This window comes from Elephantulus edwardii, unplaced genomic scaffold (genome assembly GCF_000299155.1).
Source record: "Elephantulus edwardii isolate Elephantulus edwardi_28Jun2011 unplaced genomic scaffold, EleEdw1.0 scaffold00297, whole genome shotgun sequence".
Classification (NCBI taxonomy): Eukaryota; Metazoa; Chordata; class Mammalia; order Macroscelidea; family Macroscelididae; genus Elephantulus; species Elephantulus edwardii.
In genome coordinates this window covers 1,295,131-1,310,402 of record NW_006400047.1, presented here as the reverse complement: position 1 = coordinate 1,310,402, position 15,272 = coordinate 1,295,131, and the positions used below count along the sequence as shown (strand labels likewise).

The window sequence follows — 15,272 nt, the reverse complement described above, 5'->3', positions numbered from 1 at the left end:
CCCAAAATCTCTGTAAATGTTTATGAAAATTAATAAAATATAATTATAGAAAAAAAATATTTAATCAATTTCCTATTACTGGAAAATGCACCTTTGTTGTAATTACTGTTGATGTTGATTGCCATTGGGTCGAGTGTAACTCATAGTGACTCTGTGAATAAAAGACCTACTGCCTTTCTATTACTGTCATCATTTCACCAAGTTCAAAGAGTTTCAAGAGGCATGTGGTTTAGGAAGTGGATACCACTCCTGCTTCCAAATTTGTTTTACAACTGGGATCTTCACCAAACACTGTTCACATTGGGAAGTCATTCTGGTATTTGATACCTCAATGGCACAAGGTTCAGCATCACACCAACCCAGGTTACTTCATACTGCACATTCACAAAGAGTGATGTGTTGTTGTTATATGCCGTCGAGTCGCTTGTGACTCAACAGCCCTAAACTCTGCTCTGTCCTGTGCCAATCGCACTGTCTCCAATACACCCATCCCGATTACCACAGTCACCGAATAAATCACCTCATAGAGGGCCTTCCCCTCCTGTGCCGTCCCTCCACCCTACCAAGCATGATGTCCCCCTCCAAGGACCGGTCCCTCTTACATGTCCAAAGTATGTTAGACAGAGCCTCAGAATCCTTGCCTCCAAGGAGCTACCCGGTTTGACCCTTTCCAGGATGAATCTGTTTGTTTTCCTAGCAGTCCTCAATACTCTTCTCCAGCACCACACTGAAAGGCATCAATTCTCCTTCTATCCTCCTTAGTCATTGTTCAACTCTCTGATGCATAACAAGTGACAGCAGAGATCACAACCTGTATCAGACGCACCTTAGTCTCCAGAGAGACACCATTGTTCTTCAGTACTTTGGAGAGGTCCCTAACAGCAGACAAAGTGAAATAGTGTTTCTCCAACACTCGTTTCACTTAGCAATGGTTAAGTGTTGTGAAGTTGAATATGACTGAGCAATTTTTGTACAAAAGACCTAAACTCTTTCTATGACTAATATAATTTCTGTACATAGCTCTGCTCTATAACTATAATAATTTCTGTACATTTAAACAGTTTGTAGAATTTCCAGTGGCACCCAGTTTTAGTAAGTGGATGCCACTCCTGCTTCCCAACATCAATCAATCTGGAAGCTCATCCAAAAAACTGTGCATAACAGGTGACCATTATGGTATTTGACAAGACTATGAAACAGACAGAAGATTGCTGTGTCATTTAAGGAATATTCATTTGAAAATTAATGCCAAACCCCTGTGGGTTTTAAGCCAACGCCTTTGAGTGGACTTAAATCCTAGGCAAAGGCTGAGGGACACCTGCTCTTGGCAGGGGCTGGGGGTAGCAATAATATACATCAAAAACAACCCCCAAAAGCAGTTGTTGTTGTTGTTGTTATTATGTGCCATCGAGTCACTTGCGACTCATAGCGACCCTAAATGCTGTTCTATCCTGTGCCAACCTAGCCATCTCAAACGCACTTATTCCCACTGCTTCAGTCACAAGAGTCGATCCATCTCACCAAAGGTCTTCCTCTCCTTCGCTTCCCCTCCACTCTGCCAAACATCATGTCCCTTTCCAAGGACCAGTCCCTCCTTGCAACATGCCCAAAATATGTCAGACGAAGCTTCAGAGTCCTTGACTCCAGGGAACACTCTGGCTTCACCCTCTCCAGGACAAACCTGTTTGTTCTCGTAGCAGTCCATGGTATATTCAACACTCTTCCAAAAAGCAGTACGACCCAAAAACTTCCCTTTCCTTGACCGTCTGGACCAATATCCACAAGCATCACAAAGCCACATTTCCAGAGTGGAGGATTCCAGGCCTCTGCTGGCATTCCCTCCCTACCCTTGTGGGGTTTTAAGCCAACACCTTTGAGTGGACTTAAACCCTAAGCAAAGGCTGAGGGATACTTGCTCTTGGGGAGGAAAAGAGCAATTATACACATCAAAAATGACCCCCCAAAACAGCACAACCCCCCAAACTTCCCTTTTCTTAACCATCTGGACCAGTATCCACAAGCATCGTTGTAATTACTATATTAATTAATAAAAACCCCACAACTCTGTATACTTATTTATTAGTTACGTCAAAATAAGTTTCCTGAAAAACAGAAATTTTAAGGTTAACTGTATAAACACTGGGCAAGGTTTTGTTCTATTCTACACAGGGTCATTATGAGTTGGAAACAACTAAACTGCAGTTAACAACAAAAACAACACATTGCCAAATTGTCCTTGTTTTCTATACATAAATATATGCTCCTCTAGATAATTCTCTTACCCTTACTTGTAAATTTTTTAATTTAATAAACTGGGCTTCTCTGAATCAGAATATGTTTAAATGACTAATAATTTCTTCTTAAGGGAAAATTAAAGACACATACTTCTCAACAAAATCCTTCATAGCTGGACTTGCTTTCCATTGATCCAAGAATGAGATATCTTTTATTCCACAAACTGAATCAGCTGAGACTAAAAAGAAGCATAGTAAACATTAGCCTCTAAAATGTTATTTTACACTTAATATAAGTAAACTAAACACTTACATTTTATCTTGTGGAATTATCTTTATTTGTTCACAAATGTAATTTTTTCCAAGGTGATATCTAATTCCAAATATTTAAATGATCATCAAGTCTAGAATTGTAATACTTAAGGATGCTATAGGCAGAATATTGAATGATCCAGAAAGCATTAAAAGACAATGGAAGAAAATACAGTTACTGTACCAAAAATAAATGACTGACACAGAAAAATTTCATGAAACAATGTATGATTAAGAGGCAATGATGATGAAGGAGTAAATCCAGGTGCTCTGAAGGAATTGGTAAAAAACAAGGCCCAAGAATTGATGGCATACTAATTTGCATATTTCAACAAATAGATGTTGCTCTGGATGTACTTGCCAGGTTGTACCAAGAAATTTGGAGGACAACTACCTGGCCAACTGACTGGAAGAGATCATATTTATTCCTAACCCCAGAAAAGGTGATTTGACAGAGTGTAGAAATTATAGAACAAAGCAGAGATGACTAGAAAAATGTCTATCTGTGTTTCATTGACTATGCAAAGGCTTTTGAATGTGTGGATCACAACAAATTGTGGCTGACTCTGAGAAGAATGGGAATCCCAGATTTTTGATTGTGCTTATGCAAAACCTATATTTGAACCAAGAGGCAGTTGTCAGAAGAGAGAAAGGAGACACTGTATGGTTCAAAATCAGGAAGGGTATCAACCAGGGATGTATTCTGTCTCCATACCTTTTCAATGTGGTTGCAGAACAGATCATCTGGGAAGCTGTGTTGTATGAGAGGGAAAGTGGCATCAGGATTGGAGGGAGATTCATTAACAACCTGTATTATGCACATGACACAACCCTGCTTGCTAAAACTGAGGAGAACCTGAAGTGCTTGCTGCAGAAGGTCAATATGGATTGAAGCTCAACATCAAGAAAACAAAGATTGTCACCACTAGGCTAAATGCATCTTCAACTACCAGAAGTTCTCTGTCAGTATACTATTTAGATGATATTCAATAACATTTTGCTTGTATGTGATAGTAATGATATTATTTGATATTTTCCACATTGCATCTTCAACTACTAGAAGTTTTCTGTCAATATACAATTTAGATGATGTTCAGTAATACTTTGCTTGTATGTGATAGTAATGATATTATTTGTTATTTTCCACATTTTGCTGGATCACCTTTTTTGGGACTTGGAACAAATATGGATCTCTTCCAGTCAGTTGGCCAAGCAATCATCCTCCAAATTTCCTGGCAAAGGCTGGTGAGTATGTCCAGGACTGCATCTGTTAGTTGAAACATGTCAATTGGTATCCCACTAATTCCTAGGGTCTTATTTTCTTTTTTTTTTTTTTAAATGCCTTCAATTCAGCTTTAAATTCTTTATTTATTGCCATTGGCTCTTGATCTTATGGTACATCCTGAAACAACAGTAATACTGTAATAACACAGTAATGTACTTGACTACTTGAAAACTTTCCTTCTTTAAAATTCTACAGCATTATACTTAACTGATTTTCCTATCTTAGCTGTCTTTTTAGCTACCAGACTTTTAACTTTTACAGTGCTTCAGAGCTCAGTCTTTTACTGTAAGTTCTCTATTCATGCTTTTGTTGACTTCATCCAGTTCTATGACTTTATGCGCAATCTATATATTGTAGACTCCAGTATAAAACTAGTTGAGGTCAAGATTAATATAGCACTCCATTGAAGCATCTCCTGATTACCAGGCATTTTTACATACCCAAAGCAGAACTTGAATCTTGCCACAAATTGGCTTCCCTATAAGTTTTTCTCTATCTCAGGAAATGGCTCCGCCTTCTACCTATTTTCTCAGATCAAAAACCTAGAAGGCATTCTTTCTTCCTTATTTTATTAAAAGACCAAACTATTAGTCGTCAGAACAGAGCAGGGAAACACTGCATGGTTCAAAATTGGGAAAGGTGTACGCCAGGGATGTGTCCTATCTCCATACCTTTTCAACCTGTATGCAGAAGAGATTATCCAAGAGGCTGGGCTCTATGAGGAGAAGTGCAGCGTCAGGATTGGTGGAAGATCTATCAACAATCTGTGTTATGCAGATTATACAACCCTGCTTGCTGAAACTGAGGAGGACCTGATGCACTTGCTGCAGAGGGTCAAGCACTGCAGCCTTCAGCATGCATTGAGGCTCAATGTCAAGAAGACAAAGATCCTCACCACTGGACCAATTGGCAGCATCAGGATAGATGGTGAAGAGATTGAGATTGTTAACAACTTTAGTTTGCTAGGCTCCACAGTCAACACTCTTGGCACCAGCAGCCAGGAAATCAAAAAACGTATTGTGATGGCAAAGTCTGCTGGTAGGGACCTCTCCAGGATACTGAAGAGCAATGGTGTCACTCTGGAGACTAGTGTGTATGTGATACAGGCTATGGTCTTTGCAATCACTTGTTATGCATCAGAGTGTTGGACAAGGACTAGGGAGGACAGAAGGAGAATTGAGGCCTTTGAGCTGTGGTGCTGGAGAAGAGTATTGAATGTACCATGGACTGCCAAGAAAACAAACAGATTCATTCTAGAGAGAGTTAAACCAGGCTGCTCCTTGGAGGCAAGGATTCTGGGGCTTCATGTGACATACTTTGGACATGTAGTAACGAGAGACAGGTCCTTGGAGAGGGACATCATGCTTGGGAGGGTGGAGGGATGGCACAGGAGGGGAAGACTCTCCATGAGGTGGACTGATTCAGTGACTGGGGCAATCAGGATGGGTGTGTCAGAGGCAGTGTGATTGGCACAGGATAGAGCAGGGTTTAAGGCTGTTGTACATAGGGTCGCTATGAGTCGCAAACGACTCGACAGCACATAACAACAACAACAATTGGCTAGACTGCTAAAATAACCCCAAATTTAACTACTTCTCAGATCATTGTGAAGAGTATACAGGGCAAGTTTGGATCTGTTGTTACTAATAGCCATAGTTACTTGATGCATGTAACCAACTCTACTATTCCCTTTCATTTATGTCTATATTCTTCTATAGTCTGAACTTCAGGGTTTTTTTTAAACAAGCATTTAAAAAACTTTTATTTATGGTCACAAAATATTTTTCTTTCCAATGTAAATGAGCAAACACCACTCTTAGTTTAACAATAATAAAAAACAGGCAGGTTAAGCCTTGTCTATAATTTAAGACTGCTATCCTTTGGGCTAGAGAACTACTTCATCTTGCACGTAAATTTGGGCCAGGTGCTCTAACATGCCTAATCTGATTGAGTGTAGAACTTCTTGTATTAAACTAGTATTTTAGAATCTGTTAGCATTAATTAAACCCATCACTGTTGAATCAAAGACCTCCTCTACAGCCTATCCTAACTCTACCACATGGAGTTTTCATTAAGAGCAAGATCATGATAGCTCTTGAGACATTACACTCAAAATAAAGGTCTTGGGATATACTCTTGAAAATCACTGAAGAAAATCTCATGGATCACAGCAGAAGTTAACTTGTTTTTGATGCATCATCAGTGAAGACTAGTTCCTGGAGAAAAACATTTGTGGAAGACATGATTTTGAAAGATAAAGCACATCAGTTTCACACAAACAATATGTTTGTGTGAACACACTCACCTTACACTTTGCCTCAAAGATAACCAAAGGAACATGCACAAATTTTACCAACAGTTCAAAAAGACAAGTAGTTCTCCACTCACCCAACAACTTAGCGCACACACTGACGTTTAAGCTGGACTTTACATTAAATTGTATTTTATATCAGAATATCTAGCACAGTATTTTATTTTACTAAAGGTTTACTAATTCTTAGCCAGAAAAAACTCCTTTAGAGCATCAGATGTTTTTAGGAATTTAAGAGTGACTGACAGAAAAATCTGCTACCAAGGACCTCTTTAAAGTGGTAAAGAGCAAAAATGTGACTCTTAAAGACCAAAGTGTGCTGACCAAGTCATGGTGTTTTCTACCACTTCATATGCATGTGGAAGCTGAACAATGAATGAGGGAGATAAAGTAGTTAATGCTTTTGAATTACAGTATTGGTGAAGAATATTGAATATGCCACAGATTACCAAAATAAATCAATCTGCCCTGGTAGAAATGCAGTCACAGTGCTTCTCAGAAGAAAGGATAAACAGAACGCCAATGAAAAAGAGGAAGACCCTCAGGAAGATGGACTTCAGTGGGTTTAAGTAGAGCAGAGATTGTGAGGGTGGTGCAGGACTTTATTCTGTTATATACAGGACAGCTATGCATTGAACCCAATTGGACAGCACCTATCTCACCAAAAAACACATTTCAAGGAATCACAATCAACAGCTGAAAAGGCAAAAACTACTTGTTTCATGTACATAGAAATAACTTTAGAAGTTTATCTGCTGGCCACTAATAGTAACTAAGGATAAATAAGACTACTGCAAAGGAAACAGGAAGTCTAGCAAACCAAGAGATAGCACTGGCCAACCACAAGGCCCTCCATCTCACCATGGATAAACAGGTCAGAACACATTGCTTTACTTGAGGAAATGCTGTGCATTTCCTCTAAATACTGTGCCAACGTCTGTATGTAGTAAAATGTCAAGAGTTAATCCTAGTAACAAAACCACTACATTTTTTCAAAATACACTCATATTACATTCAAAATTACTGTTTTTTCTTTCTTCTTTTACTTATTGAATGTGTAGGTGTTTCTGTTCCTTGTGTTTCTTCTTTTACACTGACAACAGGTTTGAAAATTATTTCATTATCTTCATCATTATCATTCAGTGCAGCCACTTCAGATTTTTGCCTCTCTAAAAATGATGGTGTACAGACAGGTGTTGCGTCCTGGCAATCTGTACAGTTCTGAAGATCACTGTTGGTGACACTTCTTTCCTTTTTGGGTAAAACCAATGGAGGAAAATTATAATAGATTCCTTTATCGGCTAATTTCTTTCTCAGTAATTTTTCTTTGTGTTTAAATCGCTTTTCCATCTGTAGCTTTTCTGTACGTGTTCGGTGTTTATTATATCATTTCACTGCAGGATTTGATGGCTTTGAAAATGGAACATCCCAATCTTTAAAATGTTCTTCATGTACCTTGTCAGGTGGCATGAAATCACACTTCAAGAGTCTTTCACTAAAAAGGTAGTTGTTCATTGTTTCAGCAACGATCTTGGCAACATCATCAGACTCAAACTCCACAAAGGCATAACCTTTACTATTTCCAGTCATTTTACTTCTGGACAATTTAAGTCTCGTAACAGTGCCTTGAGCTGGGGTTCAAAAAGGCCCTGAGGTATGTGACCAACATAGACAACTCCAGGAGTAAGTTTTGCTTTCTGAGTCACACGCTGGTGGACCTGTACCACCTGCTTCTGAAATTTGGCCTGCTCCTGCGGGTTCAGTGACAAGAGGGGCTTCGCAAGGCCAGCAAATGCAGCCATGACCAAACTCTCCTGAACTTTAGATCTTCATAACAATGCTTTCTCATTGATATACCGATTCTATTCATGCTTCCCAATTAAAGTGTAAACATCTAGACAACCAGAATGATTGGTCTAAAGTATGCATCAGATTACATCACACCTTTGTTTAAAATTATCCAATTACTTCCCTATCAGCCATAATATAAGCAAACAAATAAGTAAAATTCCATACCACAACTTACAACTCTTTAATTCAGCAACTGTCTAACTTTCAGAGCTCTCTTTTCTCATTATCTTCCAGTTACAGTAGCATAATATTCTGATTTTCATATATATAACATAACAACACAACAACAATACTATTCATTCTGACCTTCATATACACCAAGCTCATTTCTGAGTCAGGTAGAAATGCTACATCTGCTTAAAAGGCTTTCTTTTCCTTATCTTTTCAGGGTTCCTGTCATCTCATCATTAAAATGTCATCCTATTCACAGAGGCCTCCTTTTTTAACCATATGAGGAGACAGCACTGCCCACTTCTGAATTTTATATTGCTTTACACTATAGTATCTGTTTTATGCATTTATCAATATCAGACATAAGTTTATATATTTAGTGATTTTATTACTACATCCCTTTTAGCACTTTAAGGTCTACTGAGAAAAAAGTACTTTTTCTATACCTTATTAGTAGCTGTGTCTTCAACACCTATAACAGTCCTTGGTACATAATACATATATAAACATTAACTGACTTGGCTCCTAAAAGGAAGTTCTTTTCTAAGTCCATGACTTAATAAAAGAAAAAAACCCTTTTTATACATATATATATATATATTTAAATCATTTTTCAATTCAGTGTCACTACAACTTACAATAACCCTTATATAGTCCTGACAAAATCCTAATATAATGTAGCAAGTATTACAATGCTAGAATACTTTAAGGTTTTATCATTTACCTATCTTTCATTTTCCCCCATTCACATATAAGATTTCCGATTCCTAACTTTGTCACCTAAGTTGTAATAAAATATTAAATTTAGTTCTGATCTGAATAAATAAAAATAAATTTAATGAGAGAAAATATCATAATTTCTTAATAATTTACTGTGCTTAGCTATAAAAGAATTTTTTAGCTATAATTTTTAAAACATGTTTTTTGAGAAATAAAAGCAAAAGGTACCATTTGTCCATGGCTTCCTACATTGATCACCAGTAGTTCTCACATGATCATTTTCATCCTGATGTAAACATGAAGGGATCTGAAGCAACAAAGCATCTCTACAAAACCTCTTTTGAATTGCATTCTGTGTAAGAAAATAAGACAAAAATATTTTAATATATAATATCTATGTATCAGAAAGCTGCTCTGGTGGCTCAGTGGTAAGGAACTGCACTGCCAATGCAAAGGTACATGGTTCTCCCCCGGAGAAAGATGGACAATCAGCTCCCATGCAATTACTGCCTCTGAAAACCTACTGGAGGATCAGCTATCGGGTAGTTTTGACATAATCAACAAACCACCTATGTATTAATATTCAGAATAGTAAAATGTGGTGCTAAGGATTTATTGTTCAAAATGGTTTTCCTTGCCATTGACTTTGACTTTGCCATGTGAATGAGTGGTGACTAGGCTGTGGTAGCCTAGCCACAAGAGGATTGGCTAATCTCACCACAAAATGGGGCCAATTCAGAAGATTTTGAGAATCTCACCACCAGAAGAGAGAAGCAGGAAGGCAATACAGGCCCTTCAGGGCCAGAGATTCTTTTGCCAGTTAGACTTACAGGAGCAACAAAGAACCAGAGACTTGATATAAGACAGAGCTGACATTGAGTCGGTTACCCCATGGAACTGGAGCTAGAAGCCTTTGCTCAAGTATGCTGGAGGCTGGGGGATGGAGGGAAGAGCCATACTTAGCAGGACTAAGCTTTATAACTGGCCTAAAGCAAGTGAGTGTCTTTGTGCCTGTGAGCACATTTTGGAAGCTGTCTTGACTGAGTGATGGTATCTTGCTGCTAATCTGAATTTTAACCTTTTGACTTCCCTAATATGGTTCTGTGTGGTCTGTGAACTCTTGTAGCAGATTTTGTACCCAGCAGAGCAATAAGATTGATGTTGAGATGAGCAGAAAGAAGTGAAGTGTAGGGAACATGTTTGACCTCATGAGAATTGGCTTTGTTTTGTGGATGTTATTGATAGGGGCTGCTCCCCCTTGTGAAGTTGATAAAGGTCAGATATAGACATTCCCACATAGCCTTTGCACCTTTTGTAGTTGGTGTCAGAAGGGAGGCTCATTGCAGTGGCTTCAGAGTCATAGAAGTCTGGGATTTTGTAAGAGTAAGATGTTAAGAGTTTGGGAAATATAGTTAAAATGCTACTTTTCTTGCTACTAAGATGGAAAGAAAAGTTGAAACTGCTTTTGGTCTGAGGTAAATGGCAGAGGCCTCAGGCTATATACATATTAAAGGTGCAGAATGCTGATGAAATTGATAATTTCTTTAAAGGTTTATGTGTTAAGAGTTTTGTTGATTTAACTTCCATGAATTTTGTTGTTTCTGTTTCTTCTATATAGTAATGTTAAGATATATTATAAAAATGAATATTGGACATTATAACATTTGGATACATTGTAGATTATGGAAATCCTGTAAGTTTGCCTTTGGTCAGTAATTCAAATACAATAAAAGGGAAAAACTGCTCTGAAAAACGTTTGCTGAAAGTAGCAGAAATTGGAGATGGCACAGGACTTAGCCTGGAGAAGATGAAGACCCACTCAATACTCTGAGGAGATTTGCATTTGAATGGATTTGTAGACCCTCCTTGGACTTTTTGTTTTTACTTTTGGTTAAAGAGACTTTAATTTTGGAAGAAAGGGAAGCAGGAATAAAGAGGAAAAGATCCTTAAAAAACCTAGCAAACTTTAACTTTTAAAAACTACAATAGGCAGCTTGGCTTCTGAGGCAAGGCAAGGTTGGTATCTCTCAGAGTCCCCTTCCAGGACTTGAGGTTAAAGGGATATGGCAAGTATGCTCACTCATGATGACCACTTGGGTTCACTTGTGAGTGGAAGTAGGAGGGCACACAGCAATGAAGAGACAAGTTGAGCTTGGACGTGTTCCATTGGTACTGCTAACCTACCATGCACAGATGTATGGATAAGCAAAGAAGAGTTGTTGGCTTTAGGGACAGAGAATCATGAGAACTCCTGATTGTTGATGTGGCTCCCTGGCTAAGGCTAAGTGAAGGAACAAGCTGGTCTGAAACATAGGAAAAAATGTGGACTCCTGAGGTTGTGGTTGATGATCATTTGAACCTAGCCATAGATGACTGAGGATGAGTCGATCAGAACCCAAGCAGATGAAGATATTTCATGCTGTGAGCTCATGTTGATTGCTGTAACCTAATAGCTTGTTCCTGACTAGACTTTGATTATGGATGTAGATACTAAAATTTCTAACTGAAATAGTAGATTCTTCAAAGAAAGGAACATGCTTGTATCTAGAATACTGGTTTGAGAGGGATGGGTAAATTAGAAATTGGCTCTCTAAAATGGGGAAATTAAAGCATAAAAAGTGATGTGGCTGGCTTATAGGCGTTCACAAACATAGTTACACTGTACATTATAAGGAGGAAGTTAATTATTCAAATATGAATGTTAATGGCTAGAGAAGTCAGTGGGTAATCTGTGGTTCAAAGGTTTAATGTCCAAAATGGCATTCCTCACCACTGACTTTGATGGTGCCATGTAGATGGGTGGTGATATGTATGCCACCAGGGTACGTTAGTCTATACACAAGAGGATTAGCTAGTTCTACTACTAAATTAGCAGTCTCAGCAGGAAATTTTGAGAATCTCACCATCAGTAAAGAAGCATGAATCCAGTGGGGGCCACAGATTCTTGAACGACTCAGACTTACAGGAGTAGCAAGAGGAGAGAACCAGACATCTGACATGACACAGAGCTGACCCTAGGACTATTACTCAACAGAATTAGAGCTATGACCCTTTGCCTAAGTTTCTTAGAGGACTGGGGAGCAGGTGGGAAAGCCATAATTCACAAGACTAAGAGCTTTATAGGGCACTCTGGCGGCCTAGTGGTAAGAAAATGTGCTTCAACCTCAAAGGCACATGGTTTGAACCTGCTAGCTGCTCCCCAGAAGAAGTTTGGGCAATCTTCTCCTGTGCAATTAAATGCCCCTGAAAACCCGCTGGAGGGTCAGCTATGGGATGGTTCTGACTTGAAGGTACTCAAGAACAATAAGAGCTTTGTAACACTGGCCTATAGCCAGGAGGCTCAAGGCTGAGATGCCTGTAAGTACATTTCAGAAGTTGTCCTGATTGATTGCATCTTGCTACAAACCTAAATTATAGTCTTTTGACTTCCCTAATATGGTTCTGTGTGCTCTGTGAGCTACTGAAATGTAATTTGGACCCAGCAGAGCAGTAAGATTGATGTTGGGGGTCTTGCTCCTTTTAAATTACTATTTTTAAGCTTATAAGATTTTTCTTTAGAAGCAACATAATTCTATTATAAAATATCAAATAACAGAATTATAAAACTAAATAAATGAAGATTGTTGATCCTCTAGAGACATTCAGTAACAGCTTGTGTATTTTCTTAGATTTTTTTTCTAGGTTAGGCTAAAATATGTGAGGTGACTGACAAAACAAAAGGGGGTTTATTTCACTATTTACATACTATTTTAGCAGTGTGCTTTTAAAAAATTAATAGTATAATAGGTGTGCAGGTGTTTGTAGGATTGCCAAAAAAAATGATATCTCACTATATAAACTATTTAACAATGATGCTCTTTAAATTTAATAATATGTGTATAAAAAGAGCAAGGGTCACATGGGGATGGCCATATCTGACTTTTACCAGTTTATGAAGGGGAACTACTCATCAACAACACAAAACAAATTCCCATGAAGTCAGACATGTCTCTCTTGCTTCTGTACCTCTTTCTATTCTCTCCAACACCAATCTTTCTGCGTTGATTGCTCTAAAATCTGATGCAATAGCTCACACCACATACAACCATATTAGGGAAGTCAAAAGGGCTACAATTCAGTTTAGTAGAAGAATACACTCAGTCAGGTACCTTCGGAAATGTGTTTGCAGGCACCTCAGCCCTGAGCCTTGCAGCTTTAGGCTAGTGTTACAAAATTCTCAGTTCTGCCAATTATGGCTCTCCTTCACCATAGTCCTCCAATAAACCTAGGCAAAGAAAGACCCTTAGCTCTTGTTCGTGGTGTAGCAGTCCCAAGGTCCACTCAGTCTGCATCATGTCTCTAGTTTGCCACTATGGCTGCTATGAATGTTACTCCTGTAGGTCCTAGTTTGGCTAGTGCAAGAATCTCTGGTCCTGAAGGATGCATTACCTTCTTGTTTCTTTTTTGCTGGTGGTGCTTTTTGTTATGTTGCTTTGGGTTGTTTTTTTCCGCCCCTGCTGCTGAACCTGCTCAATTTAAAGGCAAGACAATCCCCTTCTGGATAGGATAACACACACTATTCCATTATTCCACAATAGGATAACACACACTATTCCATTATTCCACATTGTTGTTGTTATGTGCCATAGAGTCACCTGTAATTCATAGGGACCTTATGTACAACAGCCCTAAACCCTGCACTATCCCTTGCCAATCTTACTGTCTCTGACACACCTATCCCCATTAACCCAGTGACTGCCTCAATCCATCTCATCAAGGGTCTTCCTCTGCTGTGCTGTCCCTTCACCCTCCCAAGCATGATGTTCCTCTCCAAGGACTGATCTCGCCTTGCAACATGTCCAAAGTAGGTCCAACAAAGCTTCAGAATCCTTGCTTCCAAGGAGCAGACTGATTTCACCCTCTCCAGGACAAACTTGTTTGTTCTCCTAGCAGTCCATGGTATATTCAACACTCTTCTTCAGCACCAAAGTTCAAAGGCATCAATTCTGATGACTGCCACTTGGTCCACGTATGGGTTTCACATAAGCACAATTAAGTGTTCTGGGATACCCATTCTTTGCAGAGTCAGCCACAGTTTGCTGTGATCCAGGCAGTCAAATGCCTTTGCATAGTCAATGAAGCACAGATAGACAGACATTCCTCTGGTACTCTCTGCTTTCAGGCAAGATCCATTTGACATTAGCTATAATATCCCTAATGCCATGGCCTCTTCTAAATCCAGCCTGCACTTCAGGTAGTTCTGTGTTGTTCCAGTTGTTTATGGATAATCTTCAGCAGAATTTTGCTTGCATGTAATATCTGATACTGTTTGATAATTTTACTCTGTCAGATCATCTTTCTTATTCCACATGGCAAAGTAAAAATGTCAAATAGTTAGGGAAGCCATTTTGAACAATAAATCTTTAATACCACAATGTAATATGCCATTTCTACATTTTTGCATTCTTAGTAAATAAAGAGTAAGCCAATAACATTTTACCTCGTATAAATAGTCTATTGCACAGTATTTGATAGGTGAAAACATTTTTTCTTTCAAAGGAGTATAAACTTCAACAACTGTAAATATAAATATAAAAATTAAAATGTTAGTGAAATAGCAAATCCACAAGCATGAAATCTCTCTTTAATCATAAAATTCTAGTTCATGATCTTTTAAAGACTCTAATAAAAAAGAACTATAGCATTCTTTACTATGATATTAAATTTAATATGAATAATATATCACGAGTAAAAACTTCACGTTTTCTAATTTTGTTTATTTTATACATTTAGTTGATAGGATGAAATATATTTATATAAAGTGTGCAATTTAATCAAGAGAGGCTAGAGTTCACAAGATTGGTAGCACGGTTTTTCCAGGATAGCTGTTTCTTAGTGTTTTTTAAACTGGATAATCAAGAACAGAACTTTATGCTGAAACTATGCTCAAGAATTTGGGAAAATACTTTCCTTTCTCTTACTTATAAAATAATAAGCCTATGTCAGAATTCCCTGAAGACTAACTCATTCAAGCTAGCTTATATGGAATAAAGCAACCATGGTATATCACTCCCAGATAAATTATTGGTAATTTAATCTAATAAAGCAATAAGTAAAATTTAGGTAATTTAATTACTCTGGACTATTTCTGAATTATGTGAAAAACAGGAATTATGGCTTTTAAAAAGTTACTTTGAGATAAATGCCAGTTTAGCAATTGATTCTTAATCTTTTGGTCAATCATTGAAAGTATTTGGGAGAATTCAGCTATAAATTGCAAGTTTCCATACCGTATTTTATCAATAGGTTTTTAATAAATGAGTTACACATTTTAACCCATACAGTCTTGCCTTAGTTTATTTTGTTTGAAGTTTACCTATTTGCTTACTATACTGTGGGACCAGAATTC

At 38.0% G+C, this 15,272-nt stretch overlaps 1 protein-coding gene and 1 pseudogene across 1 annotated transcript in view; both read right to left on the bottom strand.

The window, feature by feature from the left end:
• The window catches only part of LOC102847030 (chromosome unknown open reading frame, human C9orf84), a 133,616-nt gene extending 119,208 nt beyond the window's left edge, over window positions 1–14,408 (bottom strand). Inside the window, 3 exon segments of the mRNA XM_006900856.1 lie at window positions 2,386–2,473; window positions 9,113–9,236; window positions 14,364–14,408. Of these exon segments, the coding sequence (XP_006900918.1) occupies window positions 2,386–2,473; window positions 9,113–9,236; window positions 14,364–14,408 (257 nt within the window).
• LOC102876838 lies at window positions 7,163–7,944 on the bottom strand (annotated as a pseudogene).
• Window positions 14,409–15,272: the final 864 nt, after the last annotated feature.